Source organism: Dermacentor albipictus, chromosome 5 (assembly GCF_038994185.2).
Source record: "Dermacentor albipictus isolate Rhodes 1998 colony chromosome 5, USDA_Dalb.pri_finalv2, whole genome shotgun sequence".
NCBI lineage: Eukaryota > Metazoa > Arthropoda > Arachnida > Ixodida > Ixodidae > Dermacentor > Dermacentor albipictus.
The window spans coordinates 9,210,537-9,225,134 of record NC_091825.1 but is presented as its reverse complement, the minus strand read 5'-3'; the positions used below and the strand labels follow the sequence as shown (position 1 = coordinate 9,225,134).

Here is a 14,598-nt window from a genome sequence, read left to right as displayed (position 1 = left end):
TAGTCCAAGGCTCCACTGAGTATGGCCAACCCGCGAGCTCGCTCTACTAGGCGCTTTTGGCCGTTCAAGCTTACGCTGGAAAGCATACTCTCCCACTGTTCCGCACTCGGGTTTTTAATTTTATAGATAGTTGGGGACTCAATATTTTGACAGGCCCATGATATGTGGTACAGATCTGGCTTCTCTCCGCACCATGGGCACTTAGCCTCATATTGTGTAGGGAAAATTTTATTCAGAAGGTTTAGATTCGGGAAAGTACCCGTCTGCAGTTGTCGCCATGCAACAGCATCCTCTCTGCTTAGATCCTTATCCGGGGGTGGGTACTTCAGTCTGACCCCTTTATAATAATTTAGTATATCTGAGTAGCCCATGGGTACTGACTCGGGTTCCTCAAGGCTGGATGTGTCGGACGCCCGGTTGGTATGCCCTCGAGCTATCCCATCCGCCTCTTGGTTCCCTGTTATGCCAGTGTGCCCTGGTACCCAGATTATGGTATGGTGAACTTTGTTTCCCGGGTCGCATGAGCAGAGTATATGGCGTGCTTTGCGCCCAATTCTGCCGTTTGTATAATTACGGCATGCTGCTTGAGAGTCTGTTATTATTGTTAGGGACCTGCCAGATCGATAGCCCTCCAGTGCTGCCAGAGCCAGAGCTGCCTCTTCGGCCTCGACTACCGTGCAGTCCTGTAGTGATGCGCTGGTGATCTCCTTGAGGTCCGAATTAACCACCGACGCCACTGCTCTGCTGTTGTGTCTTTCCTCTTTGACGAACGTTGCCGCGTCCGTATACCTTGTGTTGTCCTTGTTTGCCAAGGTTCTCTGCACGTACTCCGCTCTTGCTTCTCTACGCGCCTTGTGCAGGTTCCGGTCCATATTCTTGGGTATCGGTGCGACTCGCAGTGTACTGCGATACTTGTCCGGAATGGCCTCGGTACGTTCGATCTCTTGGATCATGTTGCCGCCGCCATATCTTCGCAGGAGCACCCTTCCCGTGGGGGTCTGCATCAACCTACGTGCCTGAGAGCATAGTAGTGCTTCTCTTAGTTCACTGAAGGTATTGTGCAGTCCCAGGGCCAGCAGTTTCTCGGTTGATGTGCGCTGCGGCAGGTGAAGCGCAGTTTTGTACGCCTTTCGCAGTATGGCGTCCGCTTGTTCTTCTTCTTGCTTGATGCATTTGTGGTAGGGAAGGCTATACACCACTCTGCTAACCACGAGGCTCGTGACTAGCCTAAGTGTGTCGCTCTCCTTCATACCGTGTCTCTTGCTAGATACTCTGTTGATCATACGGGCTACCTGCATGGTGGCAGTCTTCAGCAGTGTCAGAGTATGATTGCACCGTTGATTGGATTGAAGCCACATCCCTAGGATTCGAATGGTGGTCTTCTCCGGAATGCGTTGTCCCGCGAGGTATACGTTGAGGCTGAGCTCATCGCTTGTAGGGACCGTTCGATTTTGTTTGCCCCGCCACACCCTTAGGAGCTCGGACTTCTCCGTCGAGCAGGTGAGGCCCCTGGCCCTAACGTAGGTTTCTACGCAGGTGGCCGCTTTTTGCAGGCACTCTTCTTTTTCGCTGAGCGATCCCCGGTTCACCCATACCGTGATGTCGTCAGCGTAAATGGCGTGCCGTATGCCTTCAAGTTGTTCGAGTTGTCTTGCTAGCCCGATCATTGCGACGTTGAAGAGGATGGGGGAGATGACCGACCCTTGAGGAGTTCCCTTGTTTGGGGTGCGAAACTTCTCTGATCTGACTGCTCCGAGGCCGATTGTTGCTGTCCGGTTAGAGAGGAAGGCCTTGACGTAGCCATGAATCCTTCTGCCACAGTTCAGGCTATCCATTCCTGTGAGTATGGCTTCGTGGCTAACATTGTCGAAGGCTCCTTTAATGTCCAGTGCCATGATGACGTGTTCGCTGTTTCGTGGGACGTTGCTGAGCACCTCCTCCTTGAGCTGGAGGAGCACGTCTTGCGTCGATAATTTAGCGCGGAATCCAAACATGCTGGGGGGGTACAGCTCGTTGTCCTCCATATAATTTTGTAGCCTCATTGTAACCACCCGCTCGTACAGCTTGCCTGAGCATGACGTGAGAGAGATTGGTCTAAGATTTTCTACTTGCAGTTTTTTGCCAGGTTTTGGAATCATCACTACCTCCGAATGCTTCCACTCTTCGGGTACTGTCTCCTCCACCCAGTGCTTGTTGAGATAGTCAGTAAGTTCGACTACCAGCTCATCACTCAGGTTGCGAATCAGCGCGTTTTTTATCTTGTCTGCGCCTGCAGCCGTATTCCTAGTGGTATTTCTTATTGCTGCGTATACTTCCTCTTTGGTTATAGGCCTGTCCAGATCAGAATTTTCTTTCCCCTTGTAGCACTCCGTGTAGGCTGCTGGGTCACCGTCCCCGAAGCACTTGTGCCTTACTCTTTCCATGAGCTCATACTCTGAGCCCTGAAACTGGTGAACCAGCCTCTGTACGGCCTTGTTGTTCTCCGACTTGGTTTTAGTCGGGTCTAGGAGTGCTTTGAGTATGCTCCACGTTCGAGCGGTACTCAGGGTTCCGCTTAAGGAATTGCTAAATTGCTGCCAATTTGCTCTTGCCAACTGTTCAGCATACTCTTCTGCCTTTTGCGTAATTTCCGCAATCTTCAGCTTTAGCTTCCTATTAAACTTCTGTCTCTTCCACCTTTTGGTCAGGCTCTGTCTTGCCTCCCATAGCCGAAGCAGTCTAGAGTCAACCTCCGGTATTTGCTCTGTGCGGTCGATCTCCTTGGTGTACTCGCTTTGCCTTTCCTTCAGTAATGTTCTGATAATTCGACTCAGGCTAATTCCTTTTTTCAGTTCATTCAATCTGGCCAAAGGTCACAGCCGGTGCACAATTTTTTTCAATGCGCACATCTTCCTTTTTCAAGATTTGTCCAATAATTGCTTGTGTAGATAGTCTCCGCACTCCAGACCCTAGTGACCGCTCAATCACAAAACAGAAAGTAATTCAAAGGTCATGCCATTGCATACAGCAGGCACCAGAAGTGATTGCAGGCTCCAAGAAAACATCATCACCACTATGTATTGTACATCAGCTGTCAGATATGAAAGCTTCCTCACTACAACCTCTAATCATAGCTGGCATCGTCGCCACTGTCATCATGAGATGGTGACGATGACAAATCTTGGATTACAAAAACTCACTATGTCAAGAATTTAAAAACCAAGCTCAAAGGTCACCATTTTGTTCAGTTGCTGAAATGAAGACAGAATGACAGAAGGCTCTTTGTTCATACAGGAAACAATACTTCCACTAAATATTTGGAAAATGGTAGGAACATTGGAAGCACTTCATCTGTATTTCACCTAATTATATAACTAGGAATTATAGTTAGTGACCTTCTCAAATAAAGTAAGCCCTCATAACGTAAACGGGACGGCAAAAAAAATTTGATAGAAGCAGTAATTCGATAAAGGTGACCACTAAATAAAAACTAAAGAAGTAGTGCTGAAATAGCACAACTCCATGGAAGTCTAATACGGGCGTCACGTGGTGCATTTTCGATTGCGATCGAGTCAGATTGAGATTCAATTTCTCAGTCGCGATTGCTTCCTTTGCACAAGCTGCGAGTAGCTTTGGGCCCGTCGCACACGTGGAAGGCAGCAGAGTAACATTCGTCTGTTCTAATGTGCACAGCTTTCACAACACCGTGACCGCGGCACTGCCTGATGACATGCAGCTGCAGCTCGGATGGAAAAGGGTGTTCCCACTCACTTCATTTATCTAGCTGTTTGACCATGCATGGGGAGCACAATGACCGCTTTTAATAAGCGATAACCCAAATGTGCCACCATTCCTTTCTTCAGGCAGTGAAAAGTTAGTGTCACATTTTTCTCTGGCGGCCTCATATTCTTACACCGCCAGCATCCTGTTGCCATCTGGACACACAACGCAATAGGAAAATGACAAAGCATGCTTTGGGCCACTCAAGCCTCACCAGGCCGATGGCTGGTTGGGCACACCATCAAAAGACCCAGGCCGAACGGGATGAGTGAAAGCTTTCCGAAGCCACAAAAACAACAATGGATGTCTTGGGCTGCACTAGTCCTACCAGCTCGGCGTGTGTCAGTGTCTCACGCTGCAACGCTGCACATAACCCTTCACATTACATAGATGTCGACTGCGGCTGAGTCTGCCAAATGTTTTAGTGACACTGGATTGCAAGTTAAACCTGGTTAATTTTACCCTCCTTAATTAAGAAAATCTGATAATTTGGACTCATCCTCTGATCCCGGCAGGCGTAAGCATTATTTAATGGCATCAAATTCTTGTTATTTCGGACATATGTGTCCGCACAATAATTTGTTTGGACAAACTTTGGAGCACAGCAAGCGCAGAGCGCAGCAAATGCGTGATGTAAAAAGCAAAAGTGGCACTAAAGCAGTCCAACCAAAGCAGAGTTCTCATCGCCATTCATCAGTGCAAAACAACAGGAACACTGCAATGTTTCGCGCTTATTTTATGTTATAGCCCTTATTCTTGCATTTACTGCTGTGCATTACACCGTGTTGAGCGCATGCTTTTAGAGCTGCGTTGGTCGCCATCTGTGATTGTGTCAGTAGCGACAATGGTTCCATCCACAGCGGTTGCGTCTAACAGTAGTTTCGTTTTGACTGGGTGCGTGCATTGGCTGCATGCCTTTCAGAACCACATAGCCGCCATCCATGATCACGCCAATTGCAACGGTGTTCGTCCACAGCGGTTGTGGTAAGCTGCAGTTCCATTTTGACTCGGCATGCAGGCGATACCGCAGCCTGCACACTGGCATGAAATCCGACGCCTACAGCACAACAGATGGACGATCTGTTGCCAACCAGCTCACTGGCAAAAAAAATCAGGGTCAGACATGCAAAAAGCATGTCTCAGATGAAGACACGGGTTCTGCGCCAAAGCCGCGATGCGATAGAAGCCGCGAAACCTTCACTGGTGCTACCATTAATCAGTCACGAGATGACAAGAACTGCAGCTTCCGAGCTGCTTTTGTGCAAAGTAGATGAAGGATTTGCTCATTCGTTCGGTAAATCAACTCGTGTTAATGTATTAAGCATTGGTTTATTGGTCTCTTGGTACCCTCGATAATTCAACATTTGTTTAATGCTGACATGTCTTTTTTAGGTCCCATGAAGTCAAAATTAACAAGGTTTTACTGTAGTGCATTTTTTTTCTAGCATTTCTTTTTAACTGTATGAATGAGGTTCTATTGCACCACATACACATATTGTGAGCATTATCCATATGCTTCATCTTCTGATCTGTACCTACTCATCATCACTGTTTTGGAACTGTGTCGTGGGGCCCTCACTCAGCAGAATAAAGAAGAGTCTTATGGCCTAAACGTGTCAAAAATGGTGGAATATGCTGTCTGGTTCCTCTGTCTTCTCACGCCCAGTCCCTTTCCCGCTTCAACTACACTACATTCCTGGAGCTCCGCTCGGAACGCCGCCTCTATCAACTGCACTCGACCATCGCAAGATTATTGCAAAGCACCAGCAAGACCAGCAGGCCTATACCGCAACGTCCACCTTGCCTGCTCTGGCGGGAAGCCCTTCTTGGATGGCCACCATCTTTCCGAAGGATACCCCGATGTTTGCTGGACTTTCTGGCGACAACGTTGAAGACTGGTTGGAGCAGTAAGTGGGCATGAGTGCCTTTAACCACTGGAACGAATCCGCAAAACTTGCGCACGTCACATTTTATCTAACTGGTGTCACCTGTGTTTCTTTTTTTTTTTCACCCAATTACAGCAAGAAACCAATGCAAATGGAGCGATCATGGTTGCATGCTTTATTGCAAGTTTTCACCAAACAGCACTGTTGCCACATTAATGCATTTCCTTGTGCACAAAACAAATCAAGGGCATTGTAATGCAATGAAAACCTGTTTTAGAAGCAAAAATTTAAGAATTAATGAATGCAACACTGCGAAAAACAGTAGTGAAAGATTTACACTGATGCCCGAATGAATGCTGTCATGTGCTCGTAAATGAATCTCAAACGTTCCATGAGGCCAACGTTTTAACATAGATCTTGCTTTAATACGCTATTGTCCCCAGTGGAAATCCGTCCCATGCCGCCACATTGGAAAGCTGTGGCAAAATTTGGTGAGCAAAACCTAGAACACTTTTGTGGCTCTCGGTGGCGTCTCAGGCCTAACAGCGTTGAAGCAAACAACCAATCTCAATAATAACGACAAGAGAGCGCCGATACCTGGTCTTCGGCTTGAGATGAGATGAAGAGGTGGCTGATTTTACTATTATTTTTTGTTGTCACGGCAGAGAGCAAGTTAGAAAAGCCAATTCAGATCGAAGCGGGAGGACCAGGGCAGACTGGTTGGTGCCTTGTTTTACGCTGTCCCAAATGGATGTGACCGCATGAGCTTTCGGGCAACAAGCGATATTTTCTGGCTGGCCAAAAAATCGGTGACACAACAACCGACAGCAATGGATTGCCCTCCGTGAAAGCAAAACCTGTTGCTCATTGCTGCCGCTTGTTGCTGTCACTAGAAAATCACTCACTTGAAGCATGCGTCGCCGAGAAAGGATGCTCAACATGGATTTTGGCTTTAAAGCAGTACACAACAAGGCCTGGATCTTCAGGCCTGGATCTAGTGTCACAAAAGGTCATCCGTGTGGCTGCATTGAGTAGTGTCAGCACAGTGAACTTTTCGGTTGATAAGTTACCGAGTGATGAAGGCAACCATTCCATGTTCGAATCCTCACACCTTACCTCACCTCACGCCCGCATTGTAATGATGCAGATCAACAGAACTTGAACAATCACTGAACCTCTCAACATGCAGCTGCTTTGCAACTACTATATTTACTCAAATCTAGCACGCATTTCTTTCCCGATAAAATGGGTAAAAAAATTGCATGCGCGTTAGGATCGAGTATGACCCTAAATTTGCGTTATCATATCAACATTGTCATTTCAAAATGGCCGCCTCATACGCGCTTCGAGCCTAGCTCCCATAGCTTCCTCCACGTGCTGTAGTACGTGTGCTTTGGTTACTCCACCGTCCGTATCCTGTCTTCTGCGTTTCCTCCATCAGCATGCGAAGACACACCGACTGTTCACCATGATGCCCCAATTAAAAGGAAAGTGATCAAGCGTACAGAGACGGGCGGGAATCAGGCCGTATCATTGGCGTTCAGAGTTCCCGAAACTTGCGTGCTGGACTGGTGCAAACAGGAGAGGCGTTCTACACGGGCGGCTGCTGCGCAGGCATGGCCACGTGGCCCCCATCTTGAAAGCGATCTGCGATGGAGACAGTCTACGCATCTAGACGCAATGCGCTGTGCTCTCGTCACTTCGTTCACATTGAAGCGAGAGGCCGCAATAAAGGTCAATTTTGCTTGCATCTGCTACCACACTTCCCCACTCCAGCATTTTGATAAGGAGTTTCCGCGGTCACTGCATGAGACATGTTCATGTTTGCTTGTGCTTGCGTGACACCATGCTTGTTAATTTAGTTAGTAAGCGAATGTTTAAAAGTTTATACGGCTGATAAAACTTACTTTTCATATAGCTGTCTACTAATTTGCTATTGCAATCGATGCTTTGCTTTCAGGCGAAACTGTGACTTTTTTAATTTATTGCAACTTTACTGCATTGCGAGTAAATGTTCATTTTCCCAAATGAGAGAACGCTCTATTTCTGATTGAAATAATAAGGTGCGTGGTACTGTAAAGGACTTTTCTTTCTTTAAGTCATGGCAAATGGGTGCGCATTACGATCGAGGGCGTGTTTCCTTTTTTCTCCTTTCTTTTTGGTTACATAAAACAGGTGCACATTACAATTGAGGGCACGCTAGAATTGAGTAAATACAGTATGGCACAAGAGCAATGTGACCAACACTGCCAGAGCACCATGCATTTTGAACAAGATCCCTTGTTAGGATGTATTCCGATAGCACGCCAGCAGTCATGTCTTCCACCTCAATTTGACATCCTAAAGCACATTTTACATCAGCCGTGTACTACAGGAGGCATTAAGTGCATTGCATGAACAGGGTGCAGCCCTTGTGAACTCACCCGCTTGTGCAAGAGTGCCGCCAGAAGATCCCCGCAGCACCTGTGCTCAAGAAGCTGCAGGCACTCCTGCACCTGGCCTTCAGCCAAGCAAGGAGGGTACGGCTCATCGTGGGGGGACTGCCTGCTGGTTGGAAGAAACAGCCACTTCTTCGCAATGTCTTCTCATTAAACCGCTTTTTCAGACATCTTCAGGGAACAGCCTGAAAAAGCATTTAAGAACTCTCCCACTCATAAGCAGAACACAATAACTTTGGATAGGAGCCACCCCACTTCAAACCTTGTGAAATACTTGAAATGCTGATATCATAAATGGTTCCAACCACTGAGCCCACATGTGGCTGTGTCACAAGCCTCAGAAGACACATTATTAGACACAGAAAGTTGCATCAGTGCTCCTTCCACTTTAAATATTCCACAGCTCAATTAGGGTTGCTGCTGTGTAGAACAATAAATGCTTGCAAGTATATAGTGCCAGCAGACATGAAAGCAAGCCAAAAGACAATTCAAGTGAAGAATGAATACAAAATATGGGTAAAATTTGCTACAAGGTTCGTATTCTTAAAGAAAAGAAGAAGAAAAAAAAAACACCTGTGGGAACCAAGCATGATATGCTCAACTGCCGTGGACGACACCCTGATTAGATCTGAAAAGGGACGCCTTATCTAGCGGATAACTGTTCTAATTGTAGCGAAGCGAGACGCTAGTGGGGTCAGCGCTACTGGCTCTAAACCCTAGTGGGTCGAGCGTTCCTGCTCAGCAACGGCTCTCGTGCTTGGAAGCTGTGACTGCACTGCCCGTCGACGTTGCACTGCTCCGAGCTCTGCCAAATAAACACCTTTAGAATTGGTCGATTGTGCGAGGTACCCTCAGACGATCATCCTGGAATTCCGGTCCCGTACCCTACCATCTACCATGCCCCAAGACGTCTCCCAGCAAACGCCTCCTCCTGCACCCACTGCGTGTCCTGGGGTGCCTCGTCATCGCGACCCTCCTTTCTACACTGGAGCGGACGACACTGACGTGGACGAATGGCTCACGGCGTACGACAGGGTAGGTGACCATAACAAGTGGGACGAAGCGGACAAACTGAGCCATGTTCTGTTCTACCTCGCTGGAGTGGCCAGCCTGTGGTATAACAACCATCAAGCAGAGTTCCAGACACGGTCGGAATTTGAGACTTCCCTCGCCGATGTATTTGGTCGCCCTGCTGTTCGCAAGCTGCGTGCCGAGCAACGTTTGCAAGAACGAGCTCAACAGCCAGGTGAAAGATTCACCAGTTATATCGAAGATGTCCTGGACCTATGCAGGAAAGTCGATTCGACCATGGCAATCTGATCAAATCCAAAACATCCTGAAGGGCATAGAAGACGACGCCTTTAACATGTTGCTGGCCAAAAGTCCACGCTCTGTGGCTGAAATTGTCACGCTGTGTCAGAGCTATGAAGAACTCTGCAGGCAGCGGTCACTGACCAGTCGATCTCTACCAGGTGACGAACACTTCGCTGGCTTGGCTGCCATGTCCAACCAGGCAGCGTTGCTCGCAGAAATGAAGGCGTTTGTCCGCGAGGAAGTTGCCCGGCAACTCTCGTTGATGGATTTTGCACAGCCACAGTCGGTACACGCGCCTACGCCAAGTTTTGTGCCTCCGCTTCGCTGCGTCATAGCGCAAGAACTGCGCGAGGTTTTGCCTGAGCATCACCAGCGTGTTCCTGCGGCTGCGCCTCACAGCTACGCCGAAGTCATGGCCAGGGCCCAACAGATCCCGACGGCTGTGCCACTCAGCTACGCGGAAGTCGTCACCCAGCCTCAACAACTCCCTCAGCGGGGACGTCTCACGTACGCCGAAGTCCTCGCTATGCCTCGACAACAGCCTGCTATGCAATCACTTCACCAGCCGCCACGTCCAACGCATCCTTCCACATGGATGGGACCTGCCGAAACGACTCGGTGGCATACAGCGGACAATCGACCATATGTTGTGCGTGCGGCTATGCAGGTCATGTCATACGCCACTGTAGTCGTGTGCAGTCGCCTAGCGCTACACCATATGGGCCAAGTTCTATGGCGGGTACTCCGTGCCCTTATTACGCCGACGAACCTCGGGCTGCGTCACCATCATTCCGCCGGTCCGCCAACATCCGCCGCTCAACTTCTCCACGCCGACGCTCCCAATCACTGATGTGGCCTCGTCCCGAAGCTCGGGACGAGGAAAACTAATCGTCGCAGTCCATGAGGCTAGGGCTGCGACTCCGTCGAAATATGGAAGTCCTCAACGTAGCCCTACCAATGTGATAGACATGTTAGTTGACAGTGTGCGCACATATGCCCTCGTGCATACCGGAGCCGCTGTATCAGTTATGTACACAAAGCTTTGTTGCTTCCTTCGAAAGGTTACGATGCCCATTGCTGGACTCGCCCTCAGCACAGCAGGCGCACAGCGTATTCACCCGATTGCGGCGTGCACCGCTCGTGTTCTCATCGAGGACGTTGTATACGCCGTCGAATTTATTGTGATTTCCTTGTGCTCCCACGAAGTTATCCTGGGGTGAGACTTTCTCGCCCGCCACGATGCCGTCATTCATTGCGCACGGGCCGAACTAGAACTGTCGCCGATCTCAGATATGACGCTTGCCGATAATGCTTCTTTTGCAAACAAACTACTTATCAGACACGACACAAGCGTTCCTCCCAATTCGTCAGTGATTGTATCAATGCATTGCAGCAGCCTCTCTGACGCCATCGCACTACTTTCTCCGTCGGGCTACTTTTATACTCGAAAGGGTCTGCTGCTGCCTTTTGTAACTGTGAACGTCAAACAGGGCTCCACAGCTATTTTTGTCTGTTACCCCTTCTCATACCCTGTGATGCTGCTTCAAGGCGAATGTCTTGGCCACGTGGAAGTTATCGACGCCGTACAAATTACGGATGTTCCCGAAGACACGTCCTGCACCAGTTACAACACGCTTGGTTCTCTCTCTACGTCGGACCCTTTGCCCACAGGCGTGTTCGATTCATCTATTGCCGATCACCTCACCCCACCTCAGCGTTCGCAGCTTCTGCGCATCTTAGAATAATTTTGTTCTTCTTTTGATGTCGGGCAACCTTCCATGGGCCGGGCGTCTGCTGTCATGCACCATACTGACACTGGCTCTCAACCACCATTGCGGCAACGACCATATCGCGTCTCTGCCACAGAACGTTGTGTGATTAATGAGCAAGTGGACGATATGCTTCGCCGCGAAGTTATCCAACCCTCGAACAGTCCATGGGCATCCCCAGTCGTCCTTGTTACGAAAAAAAGACGGCTCCGTACGGTTCTGTGTAGACTATCGGCGCCTGAACAAGATCACTCGCAAAGATGTATACAGTCGAACACGGATATATCGAACCCACACATATCGAATTATTGTCTGTAGCGAACTCGTAAATTATCCCCTTGAAAATTCTGTGTTGAAGTATAGAAATTTGTACGTTTATATCGAACGATATTTTTACCCGCCATTGGATGTATAGAACGCCGCGCGATCTCGGCACTCGCTGCACCCGCGTGCTCCGCGCCTCCCCCGAAAGGCTCGGAAAATGTGAGAGCGAGAGGGAGGGAGGCTCGGACGGTACTCCCGCTGCGCACGCTCTCCAACTTGCGGCAACACCCTGCTTGCGGAACTGCTTTTATTTTTCTCTCTCCCAATGTCTCTCATCCTTCCCCCGGGTGACCATAGTGATCGGCTCGGAAAAGGTAGCCAGGAACGAAGGCGGCGGTGGCCTCCTGCTTTTGCCTTTTTTTTTTCTTGTTGCTTTTTCACGAGTTTTGCTCAGCCAACCACAGCTCGTGCCTTTCGTACGTCGCTGTCGCCCTCGGAGGTGGCCGTCGCGAGCGCTTTGTTGGCGGTGGCTGCGCACGTGAATTCTTGTGTTTTGTGCGCGTTCTTGTGTTTCGTGTTCATTATTGTTTTGCGTGCGTCTCACGACACGTGTGACTGGATCGTGGTGAGCTGACGCGGAAGCAATGGACGCAGCAAGCACAAGCAGCGTCAAGAAGCGCAAGAACCTGGACTTTGCGACAAAGCTGAAAGCCATTCAGCGTGTTGAGGCGGGCGAGAAAAGTGCGACGGTGGCAGACGACTTTGGGATTCCTCGGAGCACTCTAAGCACCTTGTTAAAAAACAAGGCGGACATAAAGTCAAAAGCGACGGAGTTACGAACGTCGGGAGCTTGTCGTGTGCGCGCTCCTGCCCACGAGAAAGTTGAAAAGGCCCTCTATGCGTGGTTTTTAGAGGTGCGGGCTAAGAACATTCCGGTGGATGGCCCAATGCTAATGGCTAAAGCCAAATGGTTTGCCGCTGCACTCGGTGATGACAACTTCGCCGACAACACAGGGTGGCTGCAGAGGTTTAAGAACCGCCATAAGATACAGTAAAAGCTCGTTAATTCGAACCGCAAGGGGAAGCCGCTTCAGTTCGAATTAACGAAAGTTCGAACTAACGAAAGTGAAGGAGAGCACTGTGATTTGGAAGCAGTAGGAGGGCATGTCAGAAATTTGGCGTGTCAGAAAGTGATGGCGTGTGCCCGCGGCACATGCCATCTTCAAGTCGAAGCTCTGGGTCCGACTGTGCCACACCACCGATGTCCACCTAAACGAACGTTAGCCGAGGCTTAACACTATCACAATGAATCGCGACGGCCGATACCTCCTAAGCTGAAAACAGACGTGCATAACCGATGAAGACTGCCGAGACAAAGACGCTGAACATGTGAAGGTGGCGAAGGCCCCGATTCGTTGGTTCTTGATTGCAAGCGCAGCTGCAACGCACTTGATTCGCTGTGTTTTGGTGCTTGCCGCGCCATCTCCGCACAACAATAGCAGCTGCACGCCTCCGAGATTCGCAACGGACAAGAAGTTTCAGAGGTTACGTAGAACGGAGAGGTGGCAGCCGCCGCTGCCTTCTGGCTGACCCCGCGCCGGTTAGATTTTTTCCGATTTTGCCTTCTCTCACCGTTTTCTCCATTCCGGAGGCGATGTAGCCTTGTGTGTAATTGGTTGGCGCGTTTCTCTGGCCGTGTGCCAGGCGAGCGTAGTTCGAATTATCCGTGCGGGAACCTTCTGGCGTTCGAATTAACGGACTTTTTTATACATAGACTTCTGAGGAGCTTGGCCGGACCAAATCGTACAGTTCGAATTATCCATAAATTCGAATTATTGAAGTTCGAATTAACGAGCTTTCACTGTAGTTGGCAAAACCATTTCTGGGGAAAGCGGAGCCGTCATCAGCCAGGATATCCAGCAGTGGATTTCGAAGGAATGGCCGGAAATTTGCGCGAAGTTTTCATCCGCGGAAATCTTCAACGCCGACGAGACCGGGTTGTTTTGGCAGATGCTGCCCAGCAAGGCGCTTGACGTCCGGGGCAGCACGTGTCACGGGGGCAAGATGAGCAAAGTCCGCGTGAGCGTTCTGCTCGCTGCTAACATGGATGGCTCTCAAAAGCTCCAGCCGTTTGTGATTGGCAAAGCAAGGGCACCGCGCTGCTTCAAAAACTGTAAGCAGCTCCCCGTTCGCTACGCCTTCAATAAGAAGGCGTGGATGACGCGTCAGCTGTTCACAGAATGGCTGCAAGCGTGGGACGCCGAACTGGGCAAATCGGGGCGTCACGCTTGCCTCCTCGTCGATAACTGCTCGGCCCATCACACCACCTGCAAGCTCGAAAAAATCGCGCTCAAGTTTCTGCCGGCGAACAGGACAGCAAAGTTGCAGCCGCTCGACCAGGGCATCATTAAGTCGTTCAAAGTCGGCTACAGGAGGCGACTCATTGATAGGCTTTTGGTTAACCTCCGCATGGGCACTGAGCTTAAGGTTGACCTGCTGGGGGCCATTCAAATGATGACGGGTGCCTGGAGAGACGTGAAGCAGGATACTGTGGCCAACTGCTTCCGGAAGGCAGGCCTCGTGACAGCCAAACTTCCTGAAACCTGCGAAGACGGCGACGGCGACAACGAGTGCATGGACGACGCGTTTCGCGAGTTGTCGTCCCTTTTCCCAGCTGCCGTTCCAGCCGAAGTGTCTGTTGACGATTATGTGAACGTTGACAACAATGTTCAGGCTGTTGCGAGCCTCGCCAACGAGGATATTGTAGCTGCAGTCGGAGGGGCCCAGGCTGACAGCTCGAGTGGCGGCGAAGATCGTCCGGACGAGGGCGCGGCTACGCACTCGTACTTCGCCGCTGAAGTGGCGGCAGCGTTCAGCTTGATTCGCCGTTGTTGCAGCGACATGGAAGGAACCGGGCTTTCGCACCTGAACAGCCTCGATAAGATCGAGGTTGGCGTCTTTAATTTCATTTGCAAGGCGAAGAAGCAGACCAACATAAGCAATTTTTTTTTTCACGCAAATAAAGCATTACGTTGCGTCGTGTGTGCGGAAATAGTCGTCATTCTTGAATGCGCCGATCGGTAGGTCATCGTCCGCCACAGGTAAAGTCTCTGGGCCTGTATTTTTTATATCGAATTTTTGATATATCGAATCATTTCGCGATCCCCT

The 14,598-nt window shown here is 49.7% G+C and overlaps 1 protein-coding gene across 9 annotated transcripts in view; it reads right to left on the bottom strand.

Annotated features, from left to right (window-relative positions):
* Positions 1–14,598, bottom strand: part of tefu (Serine/threonine-protein kinase tefu) — a 1,084,056-nt gene that overhangs the window by 519,612 nt on the left and 549,846 nt on the right. For 8 of the 9 annotated variants that reach the window (XM_070538252.1, XM_070538256.1, XM_070538258.1 and 5 more), the window contains one exon: positions 8,069–8,192. In XM_070538252.1, the coding sequence (XP_070394353.1) occupies positions 8,069–8,192 (124 nt within the window). The remainder of the gene's footprint in view (positions 1–8,068; positions 8,193–14,598) is intronic. The other variant, XM_070538253.1, reaches the window with a different exon arrangement.